Below are 25,524 nucleotides of genomic sequence, written 5' to 3' on the forward strand. Positions count from 1 at the left end.
GGCATCCGCTACGTCTTGAGGAAAGAATGTTTAATCATAATCACAGATGAGGATTCTTTACTGTACGAGCAGTGAGACTATGGAGCTCTCTGCCGTATGATGTTGTATTGAGAGATTCACAAGTAAAATTTAAGCAGAGCCTGATCGCATTAATTGAAAAATATAATATTACCAGTTATGTATATTGGATTTTATGACAGGGTGTTGATCCAGGGAACTAGTCTGATTGCCGTATGTGGAGTCAGGAAGGAATTTTTTTTCCCCATTGGAGCTTATTTGACACATTGGGGTTTTTTTGCCTTCCTCTGGATCAACATGTTAGGCTACGGGTTGAACTAGATGGACTTAGAGTCTCCCTTCAACCTTAAAAACTATGAAACTATGAAACTATGAAATGGCGCTCCTTCTCTTCTGAGCCCCGCCATTTGCCCAAACAATTACTTTCCACCACATGTGAGGTATCTACGTACTCAGGAAAAATTGCACAATATGTTTTATGGTGCATTTTTTTTTCCTGATAGCCTTGTGAAAAAAAAGCTACCTAGTTGAAGCAACAGTTTTGTGGTAAAAAAACAATTTTTTCTTTTCACGGCTCAACGCTATAAACGTCTGAAGCCCCCAGGTGTTCAAGGTGCTCACCAAACATCTAGAAAAATTATTTGAGGGCTCTAGTTTCCAAAATGGGGTCACTTGTGGGGGAGCTCCATTGTTTAGGCACCTCAGGGGGTCTCCAAACGTGACATGGCGTCCGCTAATGATTTCAACCAATTTTGCTGTCAAATGGCGCTCCTTCTCTTCTGAGCCCCGTCATGCGCCCAAACAATTACTTTCTTTGTCGCTCCATTGGGAGACCCAGACAATTGGGTGTATAGCTTCTGCCTCCGGAGGCCACACAAAGTATTACACTTTAAAAAGTGTAACCCCTCCCCTCTGCCTATACACCCTCCCGTGCATCACGGGCTCCTCAGTTTTTATGCTTTGTGTGGAAGGAGGCACACATCCACTCATGCATTCTCATATTAGTTATATCGGTTGGAAGAAAAGAGGACCCCCACGGGGCCCCCGGCATGTTCCCTTCTCACCCCACTATGTCGGCGGTGCTGTTAAGGTTGAGGTACCCATTGCGGGTACAAAGGCCGGAGCCTCATGCCGTCTCCTTCACCATCCCTTAGCGGCTCTGGGAGAAGTGGGATCCTGACCGGTCATCCATTCACTGGGACCGTGCTCCCTCCGCAGCCCCTGTGGGAATCTGCCGGACAGGAGTCTATTCATGCTCAGGGACCGGGCCCTGCATCTCTAAGGTACTCTGTGTCCCCATGGGGACTGTGCATGGAGCGCCTTCTTCCCGGACGCTGCAACAGCTGCTGATTTGTGAAGACCGGCGGACTTCCGCGCCGACCGCGCCTGCTTGTCGGCCGCGGTCTTAAATTTAGTCCCCGGCTTCATCGCGGCCTAGTAGCAAAAATCCCGCCCCCGGGCCTGCCTGTCAGGGGTAAGGGCGGGACTGCCGACCTGACGTCGGATGTGAGGGCCGGAGCATCCTGTATGTTTCCTCCCCCCTCACTGATCACTGTGGGGACCCCAGATTCCCGCACTTTTTCTAGCACCGCCCACGGCTCCACTCCTCCCCTGAGAGCCCCGGCAGCCATGTTTTTGGCATTCTGCCGGTGGAGGATTATCAGGGAAGAGCTCTGCAGCTCTGGGAGACCTAAGGCAGGGAATCTAGAGGAGACACACTCCGCTTTTTAGCGGTCGGTAAGCCACACCGGTCACCCGGTGCTGGTCCCCCATAGGGTGCCGGAATAGATACGTATTCTATATATATATTTCTGTTCGGTCGGGCTGTATACCCTTTCCCATATACCCTCAGTGATCACTCTCCTAGGAGACAACAGCATGTCGTCCACAAGGAGCAAAGGTGCTAAGGCACAGGGTTTTTTTGCGACCTGTACCTCTTGTGGGGCTATGTTACCTGCGGGTTCCACCTACCCTCACTGTGAGCAATGCTCGGCCCCTGTTTCGCTTGCTCAGCCGGAGCCTCGGTCACTAGTGGGCCCCTCGGCTCAGGTAGAACACCCCCCCCCCCCCCCCCCCCCCTGCTCCCCCTATCCAGGCGGCAGGGACAGAGTTTGCTGCTTTTGCTGAGAAACTCTGAGTCACTTTCACAATCCATGGCTCAGTCTATGGACAAATGGTCTGCCAAGCTGCTAGAAGCTTTGCAGTCCAGACCGGTCCTTACACAGGCCCCGGTCCCTGTTGGATCGTCGCCTCCAGGCCCCTCTCGGTCTGCGCCGCAGCGCGCTCCCAGGTTGGGCCCTAGGTCCCACGCGGAGGACTCCGGCCCGGACCACAGTCCCAGACCGGCTAAGCGGGCTCGCTGGGAATCTTCCCCGACTTCTTCACGCTGCTCGGGTTCCCAGCTTGAGGACTCTCTGGAGGACGAGGCGGACGTCGCAGCTCAGGGCTCTGAACATGACGTTGCCCTCAATCTTGATACACCTGAAGGGGACGCCTTAGTAAATGATCTTATCTCGTCCATCAACCAGGTGTTAGATCTGTCTCCCCCGCCTCCACCTGTAGAGGAGTCGGCGTCTCAGCAGGAGAAACACCAGTTTCGGTTCCCCAAACGTACACGCAGTGCGTTTTTCGATCACTCTAACTTCAGAGATGCTGTCCAGAAGCGCAGAGCGGTTCCGGACAAGCGCTTTACTAAGCGCCTCACTGACACACGTTACCCCTTCCCCTCTGACGTAGTTAAGGGTTGGGCTCAATGTCCCAAGGTGGATCCTCCAGTCACTAGATTGGCGGCTAGATCTGTGGTATCGGTTGCAGATGGTTCATCGCTAAAAGATGCCACTGACAGGCAGATAGAGCTCCTGGTGAAGTCCATCTATCAAGCCACGGGCGCGTCTTTTGCCCCGGCCTTTGCAGCAGTGTGGGCACTCCAAGCTATCTCAGCTTGTCTGGCTGAGATTAATGCAGTCACACGTAATTCTGCTCCGCATGTTACGTCTCTGACTTCTCAAGCGTCAGCTTTTTCTTCCTACGCCATGAACGCAGTCCTAGACTCTGCTAGCCGTACAGCGGTGGCATCTGCTAATTCTGTGGCAGTCCGCAGGGCCATGTGGCTGCGCGAATGGAAGGCAGACTCTGCCTCCAAGAGGTTCTTAACCGGTTTGCCGTTTTCTGGCGACCGATTGTTTGGCGAACGATTGGATGAGATTATTAAGGAATCCAAGGGAAAGGACTCCTCCTTACCCCAGTCCAAAGCTAAGAGACCTCAGCAACGGAAAATTCAATCGAGGTTTCGGTCCTTTCGTCCCTCCGCCAAGTCCCAATCCTCTTCGTCCAGCAGGCCGGAGAAGGGCCAGAGGAACTCCTATGCGTGGCGGTCTAAGTCACGCCCCCAAAAAGCCGCCGGAGGCACTGCCTCCAAGGCGGCCTCATGACTCTCGGCATCCCTGAACCGCATCCTCGGTCGGTAGCAGGCTCTCCCGCTTTTGCGACGCCTGGTGGCCACATGTTCAAGACCGATGGGTGAGAGACATTCTGTCTCACGGTTACAGGATAGAGTTCAGCTCTCGTCCCCCGACTCGTTTCTTCAGAACCTCTCCGCCCCCCGCTCGGGCCGACGCACTTTTTCAGGCAGTGGACGCTCTGAAGACAGAAGGAGTTGTGATCCCTGTTCCCCCTCAGGAACATGGTCGCGGCTTTTACTCCAACTTGTTCGTGGTGCCAAAGAAGGACGGATCATTCCGTCCCGTTCTGGACCTCAAACTACTCAACAGACATGTGAGCACCAGACGGTTTCGGATGGAATCTCTCCGCTCGGTCATCGCCTCGATGTCACAAGGAGACTTCCTAGCATCGATCGACATCAAAGATGCTTATCTCCATGTGCCGATCGCACCCGAACATCAACGCTTCTTGCGTTTCGCCATCGGGGACGAACACCTTCAGTTCGTGGCATTGCCTTTCGGCCTGGCGACAGCCCCACGGGTTTTCACCAAAGTCATGGCATCCGTTGTGGCGGTCCTACACTCTCAGGGCCACTCGGTGATTCCCTACTTAGACGATCTCCTAGTCAGGGCACCTTCTCGGGTGGCTTGTCAACACAGCCTCACAGTCGCTCTGACGACTCTCCAGCAGTTCGGGTGGATAATCAACTTCCCAAAATCCAAGTTGACACCGACCCAATCACTGACTTACCTCGGGATGGAGTTTCATACACAGTCAGCGGTAGTCAAGCTACCGCTGGACAAACGGCTTTCTCTGCAGGCAGGGGTGCAATCTCTTCTTCGGAGTCGGTCACACCCCTGGAGGCGCCTCATGCACTTCCTGGGGAAGATGGTGGCAGCGATGGAGGCAGTGCCGTTCGCGCAATTCCATCTGCGGCCACTCCAATGGGACATTCTCCGCAAATGGGACAGGAGGTCGACTTCCCTCGACAGGAACGTCTCTGTCCCTTGCAACCAAGACGTCTCTTCAGTGGTGGCTCCTTCCCAATTCTCTGTCGCAAGGAAAATCCTTCCTACCCCCAACCTGGGCTGTGGTCACCACGGACGCGAGCCTGTCAGGGTGGGGAGCGGTTTTCCTCCACCACAGGGCTCAGGGAACCTGGACTCCGGTAGAGTCTTCCCTTCAGATCAATGTTCTGGAGATAAGGGCAGTGTATCTAGCCCTATTGGCTTTCCATCGGTGGCTGGAGGGCAGACAGATCCGTATACAGTCGGACAACGCCACTGCCGTCGCATACATCAACCACCAAGGCGGCACGCGCAATCGTCAGGCCTTCCAGGAAGTCAGGCGGATTCTGCAGTGGGTGGAAGCCACAGCCTCCACGATCTCCGCAGTTTACATCCCGGGCGTAGAAAACTGGGAAGCAGATTTTCTCAGTCGTCAGGGCATGGACGCGGGGGAATGGTCTCTTCAGCCAGACGTGTTTCGAGAGATCTGTCGCCGCTGGGGAACGCCGGACGTCGATCTCATGGCGTCATGACACAACAACAAAGTCCCGGCATTCATGGCCCGGTCCCAAGATCAGAGCTCTGGCGGCGGACGCATTAGTTCAGGATTGGTCGCAGTTTCGACTGCCTTATGTATTTCCTCCTCTGGCGATGCTGCCCAGAGTTACGCAAGATCAGGTCCGACTGTCGTCGCGCCATTCTCGTCGCTCCAGATTGGCCGAGACGATCGTAGTACCCGGATCTGTGGCATCTCACGGTGGGTCAACCGTGGGCGCTTCCAGACCGCCCAGACTTGCTGTCACAAGGGCCGTTTTTCCGTCTGAATTCTGTGGCCCTCAACCTGACTGTGTGGCCATTGAGTCCTGGCTCCTAGCGTCCTCAGGGTTATCTCAGGATGTCATTACCACTATGAGACAGGCCAGGAAACCAATGTCCGCCAAGATCTATTACAGATCTTGGCGGATCTTCTTATCCTGGTGCTCTGATAATGGTTTTTCTCCCTGGCCCTTTGCCTTACCCACTTTTCTTTCATTCCTTCAATCCGGAATGGACAAGGGTTTGTCACTCGGCTCTCTCAAGGGACAAGTATCGTCGCTCTCCGTATTTTTTCAAAAGCGCCTAGCCAGGCTTCCGCAGGTCCGCACGTTCCTGCAGGGAGTTTGCCACATAGTCCCACCTTACAAGCGTCCGCTGGAACCCTGGGACCTTAACAGGGTGCTAACTGCTCTTCAGAAACCACCTTTCGAGCCGCTGCGGGATGTCTCTTTATCACGTCTTTCGCAGAAGGTGGCATTTCTAGTGGCAGTTACATCACTCCGAAGAGTGTCGGAGCTTGCAGCGCTGTCATGCAAAACCCCCTTCCTGGTTTTTCACCAGGATAAGGTGGTTCTGCGTCCTGTCCCGGAATTTCTCCCTAAGGTGGTATCTCCTTTTCATCTCAATCAGGATATCTCCTTACCTTCATTTTGCCCTAATCCAATTCACCAATGTGAAAAGGATTTGCACTCATTAGATCTAGTGAGGGCACTCCGGTTCTACGTGTCTCGCACGGCGCCCCTGCGCCGTTCAGATGCGCTCTTTGTCCTTGTCGCTGGCCAGCGTAAGGGGTCGCAGGCTTCCAAGTCAACCTTGGCTCGGTGGATCAAGGAACCGATTCTTGAAGCCTACCGTTCTTCTGGGCTTCCGCTTCCTTCAGGGCTGAAAGCCCATTCTACCAGAGCCGTGGGTGCGTCCTGGGCATTGCGGCACCAGGCTACGGCTCAGCAGGTGTGTCAAGCAGCTACCTGGTCTAGTCTGCACACTTTCACGAAACACTATCAGGTGCATACCTATGCTTCGGCAGACGCCAGTCTAGGTAGGCGAGTCCTTCAGGCGGCGGTTGCCCACCTGTAGGAGGGGGCCGTTTCGGCTCTTGTTATTGAGGTATTCTTTTACCCACCCAGGGACTGCTTTTGGACGTCCCAATTGTCTGGGTCTCCCAATGGAGCGACAAAGAAGGGAATTTTGTGTACTTACCGTAAATTCCTTTTCTTCTAGCTCCTATTGGGAGACCCAGCACCCGCCCCTGTGCCCTTCGGGCTGGTTGTTCTTTTGTGTACACATGTTGTTCATGTTGAATTGTTCTTTTGGTTCATGGTTTTCAGTTCTCCGAACATCCTTCGGATTGAATTTACCTTAGACCAATTTATAAGTTTCCTCCTTCCTGCTTTTGCACCAAAACTGAGGAGCCCGTGATGCACGGGAGGGTGTATAGGCAGAGGGGAGGGGTTACACTTTTAAGTGTAATACTTTGTGTGGCCTCCGGAGGCAGTAGCTATACACCCAATTGTCTGGGGTGTATAGCTTCTGCCTCCAATTGTCTCAGTCTCCCAATAGGAGCTAGAAGAAAAGGAATTTACGGTAAGTAAACAAAATTCCCTTCTATTTATTATATATAATATATATAATAATATATATTAATAATAATAATATTATTATTTTAAAATAATAATATATAAAATAATATATATATATATATAGATAGATAGATAGATTAGATATATTAGATATATTAGAGTTGGAGATAAATTGACTTAATCCATATGGCACTCACTTTATCACAGCCAGAAGCCTGAACCCTGGTCCCTATTCCTGCACTTGTGCACGCAGTGTGGGTGCGGTTGCATTCTTGGCCTTGACTCATATCTACAGCCACTTTCTACACCTCTGCACATAGCAGAGATTGAAATGCAAATTTGTGCCAAATATCTTTTTAAGCTTGTGGCATCTTCTATCCAGGCATATTATATATATATATATATATATATATATATATATATATATATATATATATATATATATATATATATATATATATATATATATATATATATATATATATATATATATATATATATATATATATATATATATATATATATATATATATATATATATATATATATATATATATATATATATATATATATAATTTTTAATTTATTTTTTCTTGCCTTCTTCTGACACTTGTCATCCTTGATTTTGCAGAAGATAAACTGGACGGCCGCCTTCAGCTCACAGCGAGTCGCCTCCTGGAACGCAGAAAGTTCTTCCATAGAAGCCTCACCGATATCGTGAAGCAGCACCACTCAGTGAGTGCCGGACGCTGTGTGCATGTTTACACCATACTACACCGCCATGATCTAATCTTCTCATGTCCCGTCCCATAGTCTTTCCTGGCGACGTTGAATCCCCCTATGGCAGTGCCCGACTATCAGCTGACCCGTTGGCACCCCCGGTTTAATGTAGATGAGGTTCCCGATGTCGCGGCAGCCGAACTTCCACAACCGCCACAGGTGGAGAAGCTGAGCACTGCGCAGGAGGTGCTGACTAAAGCTAGGGGACTGATGACCCCAAAGGTGAGTCTTGTTCTCCGTTATGGCAGCCTTCCTCTTGTTCAGTGCACTTTTGGAACCAGTGTTAATCTTGTGCTTCCCCTACCCCTCCCCCTTTTTATCTGTAGATGGAAAAGGCTCTTTCAAATTTAGCTATAAGAAATGCAGAGACGAATATTGCAGACACAAATCCAGCACCTTCAGAGGAGCCTAAACCTGCCCCTGCTGCATCCAGTGCCCTTAAAGGAGTGTCCCAGTCCCTTCTGGAAAGGGTAGGTATAGTTCAGCGAATAAATTAGCAGGATACTGATCTGGTGGCCACACTGGTAGTCGTGTGAAATCGCCTCCTACCTGCTGTAATCTATAGGACCTCTTCTGATTTACTGGCCTGTTGCCTGGTCATTGTTTGGCTGTGACACATACATGAAATCGTACTGGGCCTAATAGTCCCATGGGCACATACCCACAGGTACATAATCATAAGGCTACGTCCGCAGGTTTCCCGCAGCAGCTCCCTGGAATCCGCAGCTATCCATAGCGGCAGGATTCTAGCAAAATATCTGTGGACATTCATGCGACTTACCTGCGGAAGTCCCGGCCTCTATCTCCATAGTAGAAAGGCTAGACATTCGCAGGTATTTCCGCAGGAATTACTAACATGCAGTTATGTGCGGCTGCGGAGAATCCGCAGCATGTTCCGCAGCCGCACATACCACAGCATGGACACAGCACTCCCCATGTCCCATAGGATATCATGAGGAGTGTCTGTACTTGCTGAAACTTGCGGATTTATCTAGAAAATCCAGAAAAATCCGCAGGTTTTCCTCTGCAAAATCCACAGGTAGAGTCCCATGGGCACATAGCCTAATACTGAAAAGCATAGAACTATAGCACCAAAAAGTAAATAAAGAAAAAATACACACAGCCTTAGAGGCACTGAGGACACCAGCAGCGAGCAAGTGGATCCCAGACACGGCCGCTGGACAAGGGTCTTTCTCATCTGATGTATAGTTTCAAAATTGTGAAGAAGCAGTCTGAGGTCTCCATCCTAGGAGCGTTCAGTTAGTAATGACGTCTACTTTATAGATTCGAGCTAAAGAGGCGCAGAAACTTCAAGCCATGATGACCCGAAAACCCCAGCAAGAAGAACGTCTCCTCATGATGTCCCGGCTCCCGGAGCTCGCCCGCATTCTGCGCAATGTGTTCGTGGCAGAGAAGAAGCCGGCGCTGACTGCGGAAGTTGTGTGCAACCGTGTAATCTCCAGCTACCGATCCTCAATGTCTGCAGGTAAGAGCCTCCTACAGAGTCATCAATGCTGTCCGGCTCCGGCTTTATTTTATTTTTTTTATTTTTTTTTAAAGCAGAAACTTAAGACCGGAACATCATTTTACATCCTAAGGCTTTGTGCCCACGGGGAAAGTGTCCTGCAGATATATCCGCAGGAGCTCCCAGAAATCCGCAGCACAACTTTGGCTGTCTTCATGCTGCGGATGTATTGCGTAATGTCCTGCGGATGTCCTGCGGTCGTCCTGCGGTCGTCCTGCGGTCGTCCTGCGGTCGTGCTGCGGTCGTGCTGCATTGAGGATACAGTACTATGGCTTTGGCACTGCATCCTCAATGGAGAAAAAGTGCTGGAGTGATCGGGGCGTTTTTATACTTACCTCCATCACGCAGCACTTCACTTTCCGGCTGTGTCTGCACTGTGCAGGAGAAGGTGGGCGGGCCTGAACTAGCTCCGGCTGTCACATGACCAGACCTTGTGCAGGCCCCGCCCACCTCCCGCTTGCTGCTGGTTCCACCGCGCTCCTCTGCACCGGAGGAAGTGACTCCGGTGTCTATCAAGGCAGGCAAGTATGGGATCGTGCGGAAAAATCCGCAGGAATAATTGACATGCTGCAGATTTTTTCCGCAGGGAAATCCGCATTATTTCCGCTACGGAAAAAAACGCAGCATGGGCACAGCAGTTCCACAATGCCATAGAAATGGCTGGGGACTCTGTACTGTGGATTTTTGAGAAATCCGTGTAATTTCTGCAAAAAAATCGCGACAAATTCCGCTAATATTCCGCAGCGTGGGCACATAACCTTAGGCCTCTTTCACATGTCCGTGCATTTCATCCACGTTTGTGATGATCTGTGCGGCAGATCAGTATGTTTGCCCGTGTGTATATTCTGTGTGACATCTGGATAGCACACGGACAGCATCAATTTGTATACGTGCCTGTCTCTGGCGCTGCTGATGCTTCTGGGTCTGTGGTCAGTGCAGTGAATATTCATGAGCATAATGAGCGGGTCCGGAAGCAACAGCAGAGCCGGAGACAGGCAAGTATAAAGTCTTTTTTTAATGATATGGGTGTCCTCCACACATCAGTGTGTGGTCCATGTGACGCCCGTGCTGCCAGAGAAAAAAATGACATGTCACCGTGTGGAGCACATGGACACCACACTTGCTCGACGCAGGTAGTGTGAAAACACGGACATGTCCGCAGACCCATTGAAGTTAATGGATCTATGTGTGTCCTTGTCTCCGGTACGTGTGACGTCTGTGTCATAAGTGAAGGCCTACGACTGGGAAAACCCTTCCATCTGACAAAGGTGCAGAAGACGGCGCTGTAACGAGATGAACACCTTATATCAGTTGGTTTTCAGCAGCTTTTGTCTGTTTTGTTTACTGACAGCAAGCAGTGATCTTACAAATGGCATTATATTTGTGACTTTTTTTTTTTAATTTTTTTTTTTTTTTTTTAACCCCGCAGGAGACATGGAGAAACATCTGTCGTTGCTGGTGGAGCTGCTCCCGGACTGGCTGTCAGTTCATCCCATCAGGAAAGAAATTTACTACAAACTCAACAAGACAATGGACTTGAATCTGATCCTGGAAAGACTGGACAAGAAAATGAAGGCAGAGCAGTCGCTCTGATCCACAGCTTTATCTTTTATTATCTGGCTCAGATTTTCTCACTTTGGGACCTGGTTTTTACTTTTTACAGGGGTGCAATAATTTTTAAATTGGATTTTTTTTGCAAGTCTATTCATCTGGGTACTGCCTTGATCTAAAATTGCATGGGAGGGGGATGAATTACCTTTTTGAGCCTTATTCACATCACTTTTTGCATTTGGTTGAAAGTTCAGCTCTGCATCGTCTGCCCTGTTGCATCACTATGTAATAATAAATCTGATCACAAAGATGGGGCCTTTCAACAAAAAGCAAAAAATGGTGCAGAAAATGAGCCGGAATTGGTAATGTGATGGTGTTTAAATTTCCAAGTACCTTTTTTGAGTCTTAAATGTCACTTCTGCTCTGTATGAACCCGGCTTTCATCAGTTTTTATATTAATGCTGCAAATGTCTGTATTTCCCAATTTGGATTAAAAGAACTTGCATTACTTTTTTTTTTTTTGGCTTAAATCTGATAAATGATGGCTACACACAGTCTTTAAGGTCTGAGGCCGGAGTATGGAGGCCGCGAGCCATAAGCGGTCACTGGAGCTGACCCTCATTCAGATTCCTTACAAGCCACAGGGAATGGGCCAACAGTATAATTAATTCTTCCATATTTTGCATGTATCCCAGGACATTGTACCTGTGGATATATATATATCCACAGGTTTCCTGCAGCTGATTCCCGCCCCCCTCGGAATCCACAGTTATACATTGCTACGGGATTCCGGCGAAATATCTGCGGTAAACCTGCTGTTATTCATGCGACTTACCTGTGGAAGTCCCGGCCTCTATCCCCATAGTGGAGGACTGAGAAATCCGCAGATATTTCTGCAGGAATAATTGACATCCGCAGCCGCACATACCGCAGCATGGACACAGCACTCCCATGTCCCATAGGATAACATGGGGAGTGTCTGTACTTGCTAAAACCTGCGGATTTATCTAAAAAAATCCAGATAAATCCGCAGGTTTTCCGCGGCAAAATCCGCGAGTACATTGTCCCATGGGCACATAGCCTTATTGTGACATTAAAATTCTCGTCTTGCAAAATGATGGATCACAGGTTGGGAAATGAGTTTAGACAGTTTATATCTGCAATTTACTAATTAACTACAAAATCCTATATCTGCAGACTTCACCCTCATGATAGCATAGACCAGAGGTAGGCAATTAACTTTTCCCCTCATCCATGACAGCACCACATGAGAGAGGGATCCGCCCAGCGAGGACAGGAAACCATTCTGAAATAAAAGGACCGTACCTCTCCCCTTCAGTTGATTACCGAGAATTGAGAGGACCTCCAACAAACGTTAGAACTTAACTCTATCACCAACTATAACACACATGCACACCCAGAATAGTGCACACTAAGGGTGAAAAGGGAGGGATTATATGGGTGCTGTCATGGGTTCTGGAAAAACCGGCTACCGGTAAGTAACCGAGGTGTTTTCCCCTCACCCATGACAGCACCACGTGATTATATGGGTGCTGTCATGGGTTCTAGATAAACCGGCTACCGGTAAGTAACCGAGGTGTTTCCCGAGAGGCCATATGAGAAACTGTGACTGTTGTGGAGGCTAAATTAATGGGCTGAAATAAAGTCTGCTCAATAATAAAATTACCAAAATATTTTATCACTTAATATTGCGCAGTATGATAATATGCCTCTATATACAGTGTGAGCCCACATATATACAGTGTGAGCCCACACATAACCTTCTGCAGTGTCTGACTGGCTACCGGAGGAACCACCAGTAATACCAGTCCTGGCTGCGGTTACCTGCATTGAGCTCCAGAGTTCAGCCCAGTCTGTCCGCAGCTGTGACATGAACTGAACCTCAATCGCTGGGGAATCAGTCGGTGCTTGCGGTTCAGTCCAGGCTGCACTCTGGAGTTCAATGCAGGTAACCGCAGCCAGGACTAGTATTACTGGGCGGTTCCTCCGGTAGCCAGTCTGACACTGGCCTCCTGTAAACATGCATGCTTTCCACACACGCAACGCTCTCTGTTGCACTTGCGCTCCACACAGCACATGCTCTGAACTGACGTTATCGCGTTTGCCGTCTCCCATGCTGATTGGTGGAAGAAGGAAAAACACTAATGGCACTTCCTAACGTAAGTGTGAACAGGTGCATACCGATCATGGGAGATCTTAACAGACAGTTGCACTCTGAAATTCTAAGATATAATGACTAGAGGAATATACTGCTAAGAAAAAGAAAATTGAGATACTTTTTCATATAAAAATGACCAGTTGCACAGGAGCTCAACAGCCAATGTAAAGCCGTATCAAGCTTCCATCCCTATCTATTCTAATGCCTCTTTGGGTTAAAAACCTAATTAACATGTCTTTGCATTTCAGAGTGCAACTTTGTTTATTTGTTTTACTATACCTCATGCACCTGTTCACACTTGCATGTTAGGAAGTGCCATCAGTCTTTTTTTCTTCAGATTATGGGGTCATATGCCTTTATAATTGAGCACTTCTACTCATCAGCCATAGGAACCTGCTAATAAGTAAAATCCCCTAAGGCTTTTGAGTAGAAGGCATGACCCCAATTTCTAAGGAAAAAGACTGATAGCACTTCCCAACACTCAAGTGTGAACAATTACATACTGAGCATGAAATATTAACAAATAGAGTTGCACTCTGAAATGCTAAGATATGTTAACAGAGTAGATAGGGACCCAACATTTAAGGCCGGTTTCACACATCCGGCATTTCGCCGCTTTGCCTGATGCGGCACACTCCAGTACAATGGCTTTGGTCATATGACGGCATGTGACCGGAGGTTGCTGTGATGCCATTGTACTGTAGTGGAGTGTGACTGATCTGGCAATGCGGCGAAAAGCTGGATATGTGAAACTGGCCTAAGAGATGCACCTTTTATGTTGGCTGTTGGACTCCCATAAAACTGGCCATTTTTATGCCTTTTTTTTTTTTCCTCTTCCTCCTCTTAGAAGTAATATGCTTTTATATTCCTTTATGTATTGTCACCAGATTTGGTGACTATTAGCTGTGGCCACAATCAGTGGGCTCTTGTATACAGCATTCTAACAATGTATATAAGAGCCCAGGCCGCTGTGTAGAATGTAAATCACTTTATAATACTCACCTAAGGTGCCGTGCAGACCTGTCGCATGGATGTCTCCATTCTCTGGGTCCGGCGCCTCCTCTTTCAGGCATCTTTGTCCTCCTTCTTCTGAAGCCGGAGTGCATGACGCGTACTACATCATCCACACTAGTCGGCATTGAGGTCCTGCGCAGGCGCACTATAATACTTTGATCTGCCAGGCTCAGGGCAGATCTAAGTGCGCCTGCGCGGGACCTCCAATGCTGTCTAGTGTGTAGGACGTGTCACTCACCCCAGCTTCAGAAGAAAAACATATGGCCGAAAGAGGAGGCGCCGAACGCAGAGGACAGACACCCATCTGACCAGTCTGCATCGCACTGCCACTTAAGTGACTTTTACATTCTACACAGCGGCCTGGGCTCTTATATACAGCATTCTAACATACTGTATATAAGAGTCCACTGGGGGTGGCCGCAGCTTATAGGCCCCAAATCTGGGACAGGTTCCCTTTAATGTCTCAACATTAGAGTGCAACTGTTTATTTGGTGGAATGAGTCAGGTGCCCTTTCTCCATCAATATGTTCCCTGCTGCTGCCGCCATCCTGAGGATGTGGATAGCAGTGATGTCTGGCAGTGGAGGGCATGGTGCCGCCTGTGAGCCACTTTTCAGCCCCGTCTCTGTCTTCGGGCTAGTCTGGAAAAGCCAAAGGGTTGGATGTGGCCCGCAGGCTGCACTGGCATAAACTATGGTAGATTATGTGGAAATTAGCCCATGAATATCTTAAAGGGATTAATACATATATATACTAGCTATAATACCCGGGCGTTGCCCAGGATGGCAACATATCCAGCTTTTCACCGGTTCTGGTGCACTCCAGTAGTGTATACAGTACAATGGCAGCGCAACAAGCGCTGGTCACATGCTGTCATGTGACCGGAGCATGTGACCCGGAAGTTGCGGTGCTGCCAATGTACTGTACTGGCGTGTGCCGCATCAGTCAAACCGGCGAAAAGCTGGATATGTGAAACTAGCCTTGGTGTCTCTGTCTCGCTCTGTCTCCCCACCGACAACATAACCTCACACAAGCTTCTTATCCTAAGAATGTCCTTTGTTCCTATAGCAACCAATCACAGCTCCTATTACTAGCCTGTAGCTCCCAGCTCCATTCACTTTAATGGAGGTATTTTGGAGAGTAACTATGAAGCACGGGGGTTACATTTTCTTGTCAAAACATGTTCCCTGAGACACATGAGGCTTCTGTACAAAATTTTGTGATTATTAATGCAACTGTGAAGAGTCCTTCAGCGCACACGCACACCCCTTTATATATTGGATACATAAACCCTAAACTCTCATTGTATAATATAAACGAAAAACAAAAAGTACAATTCTTCTCAATACTGATTTATGATTTGCAGGTCAAGCACCATCAGTGTATTGTGACCCCTGGTGGTAGAACAATGCAACAATGTGGCCCCCAACATTACACAATGCACTGTTCTCCATAACTGTCATCCCACCTCGCACTACACAATTCTAGGGTCCCTTATTGGAAATTAGAGGTGTTCTCTCCCCCTAGTGTGTACAGATACTTGTTTCAAGTCCTGTGTCACTGTAAACCAAATTATACATTGAAATGAAAGGCAGGGGTGGAAAAAAAAAAAAAAAAAAAAAAAAAAAAATGGCCGTCCGGTCCTGGAGATCAGTCGTACTGCAGCAGAGCATGGACCGGGTGAGGACGGAGTTTCTCTGCCCCTTTCAGCTCTGTGAGCTCGATGAGAACCAGAGAGATCAGGATGTCGGCGTTTCTTTTCGTCAGTAGCTCGCATGCTGCAGCCATCGTCCCTGAAAATAATACACCGGGTTACTACAGATAAAATCAAGTCACTTGAACGCTGCAGACAATCAGTGGCTGCTGATTGGCTGCAGTAGGAATGTGACTGTTGGATGGATAGCACTTATGGTAGAGAAACAATATCATTCCTGGAGGCATGTATATATTATATATACACATATGCACCCACCCTTTATAAAGAAGGGATATTTGGGTTTCAGGATGATCCTAAAATGCCCTCTAACCCATTGAGGTGACCTTCCCTAAACGTTGGATGCACACGTCCAGCTCTTCAGTGTTTCAGCACTTTCTGCACAACTTGCTGTTCTCTGACAAGGAGCTTAATGGCAAAATTCACAACAGGTGTTTGATCCATGAATCGCCCAATACATTTTGGGGTTCAGTTAGAATTGGTATTAAACCGTCCTCCTCACCATGCTGGTCACATTTTGACGTCATAAGACCAAGATGACACCTGACAATTGATCAGCAGCACCGCGCTATTGTGAGGCTTCAAGCAGGAGGTTCTCAGACGGAAGTGGCCACTGAGCTTAGAGTGTCACCAGCAGGTTGCAACAGAGATAGAGAGAGACTAGAAGAGTCACAGAAAGGCAAAGAAGTGGACATACTCCAGCCACATGCCACACTGATGACCGCTGCATTGTGGACAATGCCCTTTGGAACTGGATAATGAATGTCACACAACTGCATGCACATTTACAGGAAGTGAGAGGTCCCCACATGTCACATTGGACAATTTGAAACCACTTTAATCCATGTGATCTGAATGCTAGACGATATGCAAGGTACTTGACCATACCACCAGCGTCATCTATGTACATGACCACACCACCAGGCACTGGAGTCCTCTACATGACTGACCACACCACCAGGCACTGGAGTCCTCTACATGCCTGACCACACCACCAGGCACTGGAGTCCTCTACATGCCTGACCACACCACCAGGCACTGGAGTCCTCTACATGCCTGACCACACCACCAGGCACTGGAGTCCTCTACATGCCTGACCACACCACCAGGCACTGGAGTCCTCTACATGCCTGACTACACCACTAGGCACTGGAGTCCTCTACATGCCTGACCACACCACCAGGCACTGGAGTCCTCTACATGCCTGACCACACCACCAGGCACTGGAGTCCTCTACGTGCCTGACCACACCACCAGGCACTGGAGTCCTCTACATGCCTGACCACACCACCAGGCACTGGAGTCCTCTACATGCCTGACTACACCACCAGGCACTGGAGTCCTCTACATGCCTGACCACACCACCAGGCACTGGAGTCCTCTACATGCCTGACCACACCACCAGGCACTGGAGTCCTCTACGTGCCTGACCACACCACCAGGCACTGGAGTCCTCTACATGCCTGACCACACCACCAGGCACTGGAGTCCTCTACATGCCTGACCACACCACCAGGCACTGGAGTCCTCTACATGCCTGACCACACCACCAGCGTCAGGTGGCATCTACGTACCTGACCACACCACCAGGCACTGGAGTCCTCTACATGCCTGACCACACCACCAGGCACTGGAGTCCTTTACATGCCTGATCACACCACCAGCGACAGGTGTCATCTACGTACCTGACCACACCACCAGGCACAGGTGTCATCTACGTACCTGACCACACCACCAGGCACAGGTGTCATCTACACTGGACGAGCACCTCAGTGCTGGTCACTGATAAAATTTGATTCACGCTGAGCAGAAACGATGGCCACCAATGATGAAGACATGAAGGAGAGCGCTGTGCATCAGCCACTCTTGTCACCAGACAAGGCTTTGATGGTGGTGGGGTTACAATGAGGGCCGGTGGGTCTAGTCAGTACAGGACAGTCCTACACTTTGTGAGTGGTGCAGTGACAGCCCCGACTACTGGAATAACCTCATTAATGCAGTCATTTTGCCTCTGAATAAACAACACCGGTCTAATGTCGTCTTCATGGGGGACAATGCTCCATCACATTGAGGTCACATCATTAGGGAATGGCTACTGGAGAACCTTAAATGGAGCGGCTGCAGTTTCTCCAGACCTGAATCCCATAGAAAACTCAATACAAGTCTATGAGAGTCTCATTCTGGCTCCCATAGACTTGTATTGGGAGCTTGCGATGTAACTTCTGGACAGTCACAAGATGGCACCATGGGACCGTAGCGGCGTCGGTAAAAGGTGAAGCCACTGGATTGTGAGTACATGACAGGCAGGGGGCTTAGATTTAAAGCGCCACTCCAGCACTGAAAAACAAAGCAATACGCTGGAGTGGCGCTTTAGGAAGAGAAGGCCCACTCTTTTAATAACACTTTGGTGCAATACCAGGCACAGACAGAGGTGGTGCTGTTTCTGGGGGAGAGCAGGCACCCATGGAATGACATAGGAATAAGAGTATAGACAAGGAATGATATTTACCTCCGGTGGCCAATAAATCATCAATTATCACAACCTTCTGGCCGGGGTCCACCGCATCAGTCTGGATTTCAAGCTCAGCCTAAAGAAGCAACATAAAAAAAAAATATTATATATATACACACACGTTATATCACAAAAGTGAGTACACCCCTAAGTGAAGATGGGTAAATTGTGCCCAAAGTGTGAATATTTTGTGTGTCCGCCATTATTTTCCAGCACTGTTTTAACTCTTTTGGGCCTGGAGGTCACTGGAGCTTCACAGGAGCCGCTGGATCCTCTCCCATCCTCCATACTGACATCACAGAACTGGTGGATGTTACAGACCTTGCGTTCCTCCATCTTCTGTTTGAGGAGGTCCTACAGATGCTCCATAGGGTTTAGGTCTGGAGACTCTTGGCCGGTCCAACACCTTTACACTCTGTTTCTTTAGCAAGGCAGTGATCATCCTGGAAGTGTATGGGGTCATTATCATGTTTGAATATGAAGGGGAGAGATGATGCTCTGCTTCAGTGTCACAGGACATGTTGGCATTCATGGTTCCCTCAATGATCTGTAGACCCCACAGCCAGCAGCCCTTATGCAGCCCCAAACCATGACCCTCCACCACCATGCCTGACTGTAGGCAGGACATACTTGTCTTTGTCCTCCTCACTTGGTTGTCACAATCCACACTTGCCTCCATCTGATCCAAATAAGTTTATCTTGGTCTCGTCAGAGCACAGGATGGTTCCAGTAACACATGTCCTTCGTCTGCTTGTCTTCAGCAAACTGTTTGCGGCTTTCTTGTGCATCTTGTTTAGAAGAGAATTCCTTGTTGGATGAAAGACATGCAGACCAATGCGATGCAGTGTGTGGCGTATGGTCTGAGCACTGACACGTGGACCCCTCACCTCTGTAGCCTCTGCAGTGTGTGGCGTGTGGTCTGAGCACTGACACGTGGACCCCTCACCTCTGTAGCCTCTGCAGTGTGTGGTCTGAGCACTGACAGGTGGACCCCCCACCCCTGTAACCTCTGCAGTGTGTGGCGTGTGGTCAGAGCACTGACATGTGGACCCCCCCACCTCTGTAACCTCTGCAGTGTGTGGCGTGTGGTCTGAGCACTGACACGTGGACCCCACACCTCTGTAGCCTCTGCAGTGTGTGGTCTGAGCACTGACACGTGGACCCCACACCTCTGTAGCCTCTGCAGTGTGTAGTCTGAGCACTGACAGGTGGACCCCCCACCCCTGTAACCTCTGCAGTGTGTGGCGTGTGGTCAGAGCACTGACACGTGGACCCCCTCACCTCTGTAACCTCTGCAGTGTGTGGCGTGTGGTCTGAGCACTGACACGTGGACCCCCCACCTCTGCAGTGTGTGGCGTGTGGTCTGAGCACTGACACGTGGACCCCACACCTCTGTAGCCTCTGCAGTGTGTGATCTGAGCACTGATAGGCGGACCCCCCACCCCTGTAACCTCTGCAGTGTGTGGCGTGTGGTCAGAGCACTGACACGTGGACCCCCCACCTCTGTAACCTCTGCAGTGTGTGGCGTGTGGTCTGAGCACTGACACGTGGACCCCCCACCTCTGTAACCTCTGCAGAGTGTGGCGTGTGGTCTGAGTACTGACAGGCGGACCCCCCACCCCTGTAACCTCTGCAGTGTGTGGCGTGTGGTCTGAGCACTGACACGTGGACCCCCCACCCCTGTAACCTCTGCAGTGTGTGGCGTGTGGTCTGAGCACTGACACGTGGACCCCCCACCCCTGTAACCTCTGCAGTGTGTGGCGCGTGGTCTGAGCACTGACAGGCAGACCCCCCACCCCTGTAACCTCTACAGCAATGCTGGCAGCACTCATACATTTATTCTGAAAAGACGACCTCTGGATATGACACTGACCACGTGCACTCAGCTTCTGTCGAGGCCTGTTCTGAGTGGATCCTGTCTTGTTATACTGCTGTATGGTCTTGGCCACTGTGCTGCAGCTCAGTGTCAGGGTGCTGACAATCTTCTTATAGCCTCGGTCATCTTTATATAGTGTAACAATTCTTTTTTTCAGATCCTCAGAGAATTCTTTGCCATGAGGAGCCATGTTGAGCGTCCAGTGACCAGTATGAGAGCGTGTGTGAGCGATAACCCCAAATGTAACACACCTCCCTCATTCACACCGGAGACCTTGTAACACTAATGAGTCACATGACACCGGGGAGGGAAAAAGACTAACTGGGCATAATTTCTCCATTTTTACTTAGGGGTGTACTCACTTTTGTTGACATTAATGGCTGTGTGCTGATTTATTTACACCATTATACAAGCTGCGCACTGACACTGTACATTGTATCATGGGGTCAGATCTTCAGTGTTGTCCCATGAAAAGATATAATAGAATATTTACAAAAATGTGAGGGGTGTACTCACTTTTGTGATATACTGTCTATAAGTCTAAACCCCTCAATACTACCAAAAAAAGTATTTTACTGTGTCACACCTTATATACTGCGTATACACCCTATACGCCGATGTGCTGTATATACCTTTCCGTACTCCAGAGAATAGGACACGGACTCCGTTGGACCCGGTAATTTCCCCTTTTTCCGAATCAGCACAAACCCGATGCCAAATCTCTGTGCCAGGGCCGGACCGAAGAGAAACCCGCGGGAGTCCAGACCTGGATGGACAAGCATAAACATTGGGTTAACACTGTTGGATCAAAAAGTGTAAAACCCACCCCACCGGGACAGGGTGCCCCCGGTCTGGTCGGCCCTACTATAATGTTAAAAAAACTTTTTTTTTGGCTTCCTGTGAATCAGTCACTGAAAGAGTTAAGTGCGGCCCCTCAAAAACAAACTTCAGTTTGCACTGTTAAAAACCCCTTAGTGCTTTGCTCCTCCTCTCCAGGTCCAGCACTAACTTTGCTCTCTCGCTCCAAGATTCTCTGCAGCACTGACGTTATGTTGACAGCGCTGCAGGCAATCAGTGAGCTCGGTGATTGCCTGCAGCGGTGGACCTGGGGAAGGTGAAATCAGTGACCTCAGTGATTGTCTGCAGTGGTGAACCTGGGGAAGGTAAAATCAGTGACCTCAGTGATTGTCTGCAGCGGTGAACCTGGGGAAGGTAAAATCAGTGACCTCAGTGATTGTCTGCAGCGGTGAACCTGGGGAAGGTAAAATCAGTGACCTCAGTGATTGTCTGCAGCGGTGAACCTGGGGAAGGTAAAATCAGTGACCTCAGTGATTGTCTGCAGCGGTGAACCTGGGGAAGGTAAAATCAGTGACCTCAGTGATTGTCTGCAGCGGTGAACCTGGGGAAGGTAAAATCAGTGACCTCAGTGATTGTCTGCAGCGGTGAACCTGGGGAAGGTAAAATCAGTGACCTGAGTGATTGTCTGCAGCGGTGAACCTGGGGAAGGTAAAATCAGTGACCTCAGTGATTGTCTGCAGCGGTGAACCAGGGAAAGGTGAAATCAGTGACCTCAGTGATTGTCTGCAGCAGTGAACCTGGGGAAGGTGAAATCAGTGACTTCTGTGATTGTCTGCAGCGGTGAACCTGGGGAAGGTAAAATTAGTGACCTCAGTGATTGTCTGCAGCGGTGAACCTGGGGAAGGTAAAATCAGTGACCTCAGTGATTGTCTGCAACGGTGAACCAGGGAAAGGTGAAATCAGTGACCTCAGTGATTGTCTGCAGCAGTGAACCTGGGGAAGGTGAAATCAGTGACTTCTGTGATTGTCTGCAGCGGTGAACCTGGGGAAGGTAAAATTAGTGACCTCAGTGATTGTCTGCTGCAGTGGACCTGGGGGAGGTGAAATTGGTGACCTCAGTGATTGTCTGCAGCGGTGAACCTGTGGAAGGTAAAATCAGTGAACTCTGTGATTGTCTGCAGCGGTGGACCTGGGAAAGGTGAGAAAAGCACAGTTTTTACTATTTTGGGGGTTGGCTACAAATGTGTATTCATAAAAGCTGGAAAACCCCTTTATGATGCGGTAATGGCAGAAATAAGTCATAACCTCCCCTCCCCCGCACCGTACCAGCGATCAGATCAATCTTTGGGAAGGTCTTTCGGAGAAAGCTCTCAAACAGGTCGATGGCGGCTGAGAACGCGGCGGGGTCTTTAAGGACTGGGGTGATGTCCCTGGAAAGCGAGAAGCAGAACATACACACATTGCAAGTGATACCTTCTTAGTTTGGGGGCGGGGTCATCCCTAAAGAAAGGGGTCAGGGATCTTAAGAAAGTGACCTATGTGCAAGAAACTGCATAAAATAAGACATCCGCCATTGTTTTGGTGGTCAGCGGAGTCCAGCAGTGATGACATCACATACCCTGATCACATGACTGCTGCCAGCCAATCACTGCACTCTGTAGCCAAACATTGTAGGTGACATCACAAGCAGTGATTGGATGCTGTGGTCATGTGACATCATCACTGCTTTTTTTTTTATTGTTTTTCCTTTATTGTAGACAATTATCTTCATAATTAAACTATAATTTATGCAAAATATGCAAATTAGCAATTAGGATTGAATCTGCCAGCACGGAACAGTCCCATAACTACTAATGCTGGGACTTTGCCCCCAGCCGCAGGGTCAGGGAAGCTTCATGCACAGAGAACTGCAGAAGATGCAGAAAGCACCGACCTGAAGCAGATCCCGGGGGAGGGGAAGTCCGGAAACTCCCGCACAGATGCCCGGAGCACCGCCCGAAGATCGTCCTCACTCATTCTATTTCCTACCGAAGCACACGTGACCGCTCTTGACGTCATCACTACGCGACCGGTAGACCCACGTGTGTGAACGCGGAAGCCGCCATCTTGGTACACCCGGACATCTGAGATCCGTCGCAGGGTAGAGTGTGCACTGTGCAGATCCCCGGAGTGTAGCATAGTGGCTGTCACCACAGCACTAATACCCCAATAAATGCAATATATGGAAATGTAGTAGTTTATAGAAGAAAAATTATGACTCCCCCCGCCACACCCACACACACACACACACACACACACACACACCAGTGTCATCTACAGTACATCACAAAAGTGAGTACACCCCTCACATTTTTGTAAATATCTTATATCTTTTCTTGCGACAGCACTGCAGATCTGGCCCTGCGATACAATGTACAGTGTCAGTGTGCAGCTTTATAACAGGGTGAATTTGGTGTCCTCTTCATAACTCAGCCACAACCATTAACCTTCGTCAGGCTGCATAATTTTGCCAAAATTTGTCGACCCCTTATCTCGGAAGGGGGTGGAGATATTTTATTGAAATTTGGCCAATATATTCTGGACCAAAACTGCTGAGATGTCACGAAATTTCAGCCCTCTACGGCTTTTCGAAAAAATAAATTATTGCAGTTTAAAAAGGGAATAGTTACAATTGTACCTAATCAGCCGGACGAAGGTTAATGTCAACAAAAGTGAGTACACCCCTAAAGTGAAAATGGCCAAAGTGTGATTTTGTGTGGTCACCATTATTTCCAGCACAGCCTCATCTTTCATGGGCCTGGAGGTCACTGGAGATTCCCAAGAGCCACTTGATCCTCTTCCATCCTCCATGATGACATCTCAGAGCTGGTGGATGTTAGAAACCTTGTGCTCCTCCACCTTCTGTTTGAGGAGGCCCCACAGATGCTCAGTAGGGTTCAGGTCTGGAGACGCTTGGCCAGTGCAGCTCCTTTAACTTTAGTGGTGGTCTTGGAGTTGTGTTTGGGGTCATTATCATTTTGGAATATGAAGGGAGGGGGCCATGCTCTGCTTCAGTATATAACAGGATATGTTGGCATTCATGGTTCCCTCAATGTAACTCCCCACAGTCGGCAGCACTCATGCAGCCCCAAACCACAACACTCCCACCACCATGCCTGACTGTAGGCAAGACACACGTTTGTTTTCCTCACCTGGTTCCCACCACACACGCTTGATACGATCTGAAGCAAATAATTTTATCTTGGTCTCATCAGACCACAGGAGATGGTTCTAGTAATCGATTATCCTTAGTCTGATTGTCTTCAGTAAACTGCAGCTTTCTTGTGCATCATCTTTAGAAGAGGCTTCCTTCTGGGACGGCAGCCCATGAAGAGCAATGTGATGCAGTGTTCGGCATATGGTCTGAGCACTGACAGGCCGACCCAACCCCTGTAACCTCTGCAGTGTGTAGCGTATGGTCTGAGCACTGACAGGTGGACCCCCCAACCCTGTAACCTCTGCAGTTTTGTGGCATAATGTCTGGGCACTGACAGGGGGACCCCCTTCCCTGTAACCGCTGTAGTGTGCGGCGTATGGTCTGGGCACTGACAGGTAGATCTCCCCCACCCCTGTAACCTCTGCAGTGAATGGTGTATGGTCTGAGCACTGACAGGCAGACTCCACACCCCTGTAACCTCTGCAGTGAATGGTCTGAGCACTGTCAGGCGGACCCCCCCCACACCCTGTAACGTCTGCAGCAATGCTGGCAGCACTCATACATCTATTTTGAAAAGACGACCTCTGGATATGACACTGATCATGTGCACTCAGCCTCTTTGGTCGACCAATGCGAGGCCTGTTCTGAGTGGATCCTGTCTTGTTATACCTCTGTATGGTCTTGGCCACCGCGCTGCAGCTCAGTGTCAGGGTGGTGACAATCTTCTTATAGCCTGGGCCATCTTTATGTAGAGCAACAAGTCTTTTTTTTTCAGCTCCTCAGAGAATTCTTTACCATGAGGAGCCATGTTGAGCGTCCAGTGACCAGTATGAGAGTGTGTGAGCGATAACACCAAATGTAACACCGCTGCCCCCATTCACACCTGACACCTTGTAACACTAATGAGTCACATGACATCGGGGAGGGGAAATTGCTAGTTGGGCACAATTTGACCATTTTAACTTAGGGGTGTACTCACTTTTATTGCCATCAGTTTAGACATTAATGGCTGTGTGTTTGGTTATTAGAGGACACAAATTTTACAATGTTATACAAGCTGCGCACTGACACTGTACATTGTATCACAGGGTCAGATCTTCAGTGTTGTCCCATGAAAATATATAATAAAATATTTACAAAAATGTGAGGGTGTCACTTTTGTGATATATTGTATCAACCCCCTTTCAGTGTCACATCAGCGCTTTCTACCTTCTTTCCCCATAAGAGGAGATCCATCGCTTTCTCATCTGCCTCTGTTCTGCGGTGTCCATCGGGTTGAGCCCCTCTCTCTGCTCATTGTTCAGACCCTCATAAATGCATTACCAGTAACATAACAAACAGGACGGTTTTGGAGCAAATTGAAGCTTTATTCCACATAATGTGAATGATTAGCGCATGACTGTGTGCACACTGAGCTCATTGATCATCGCACCAGTCTCAGTGATTGCACGGAGCTCCTGCCTGCAGGCTTACAATCTAATCATATAGAATCATATAAAAACTTGTGCAATAAAATAA

General features: G+C 49.0%; 2 protein-coding genes across 2 annotated transcripts in view; one reads left to right on the plus strand and one right to left on the minus strand.

Annotated features, from left to right (window-relative positions):
• CDT1 (chromatin licensing and DNA replication factor 1) overlaps positions 1 to 11,212 on the plus strand; it is a 43,329-nt gene extending 32,117 nt beyond the window's left edge. The window contains exons 6-10 of the mRNA XM_075326998.1: positions 7,494 to 7,597; positions 7,676 to 7,864; positions 7,969 to 8,112; positions 8,927 to 9,128; positions 10,597 to 11,212. Of these exons, the coding sequence (XP_075183113.1) occupies positions 7,494 to 7,597; positions 7,676 to 7,864; positions 7,969 to 8,112; positions 8,927 to 9,128; positions 10,597 to 10,760 (803 nt within the window). The 3' untranslated portion in view covers positions 10,761 to 11,212. The remainder of the gene's footprint in view (positions 1 to 7,493; positions 7,598 to 7,675; positions 7,865 to 7,968; positions 8,113 to 8,926; positions 9,129 to 10,596) is intronic.
• A 4,034-nt stretch (positions 11,213 to 15,246) lies between these two features.
• On the minus strand, positions 15,247 to 22,869 carry APRT (adenine phosphoribosyltransferase). The gene is made up of 5 exons (XM_075327000.1): positions 22,744 to 22,869; positions 22,137 to 22,240; positions 20,645 to 20,778; positions 18,134 to 18,212; positions 15,247 to 15,703 (listed from the first exon to the last, which is right to left on the minus strand). The coding sequence occupies exons 1-5, from the start codon at positions 22,866 to 22,868 to the stop codon at positions 15,561 to 15,563; spliced, it is 585 nt and encodes a 194-aa protein (XP_075183115.1). The 5' UTR covers position 22,869; the 3' UTR covers positions 15,247 to 15,560.
• Positions 22,870 to 25,524: the final 2,655 nt, after the last annotated feature.

Source organism: Anomaloglossus baeobatrachus, chromosome 10 (genome assembly GCF_048569485.1).
Source record: "Anomaloglossus baeobatrachus isolate aAnoBae1 chromosome 10, aAnoBae1.hap1, whole genome shotgun sequence".
NCBI classification, from domain to species: Eukaryota; Metazoa; Chordata; class Amphibia; order Anura; family Aromobatidae; genus Anomaloglossus; species Anomaloglossus baeobatrachus.

Bases quoted from the DNA above. Each gene is read 5' to 3' on its own strand.
- APRT (XM_075327000.1), bottom strand. From the start codon at position 22,868: ATGACGTCAAGAGCGGTCACGTGTGCTTCGGTAGGAAATAGAATGAGT. The intron at 22,241-22,743 runs GTCGGTGCTTTC...CTCGCTTTCCAG, and splicing joins TCCCCCGGGATCTGCTTCAG to GGACATCACCCCAGTCCTTA. The intron at 20,779-22,136 runs GTACGGTGCGGG...TTGTCCATCCAG, and splicing joins AAAGATTGATCTGATCGCTG to GTCTGGACTCCCGCGGGTTT.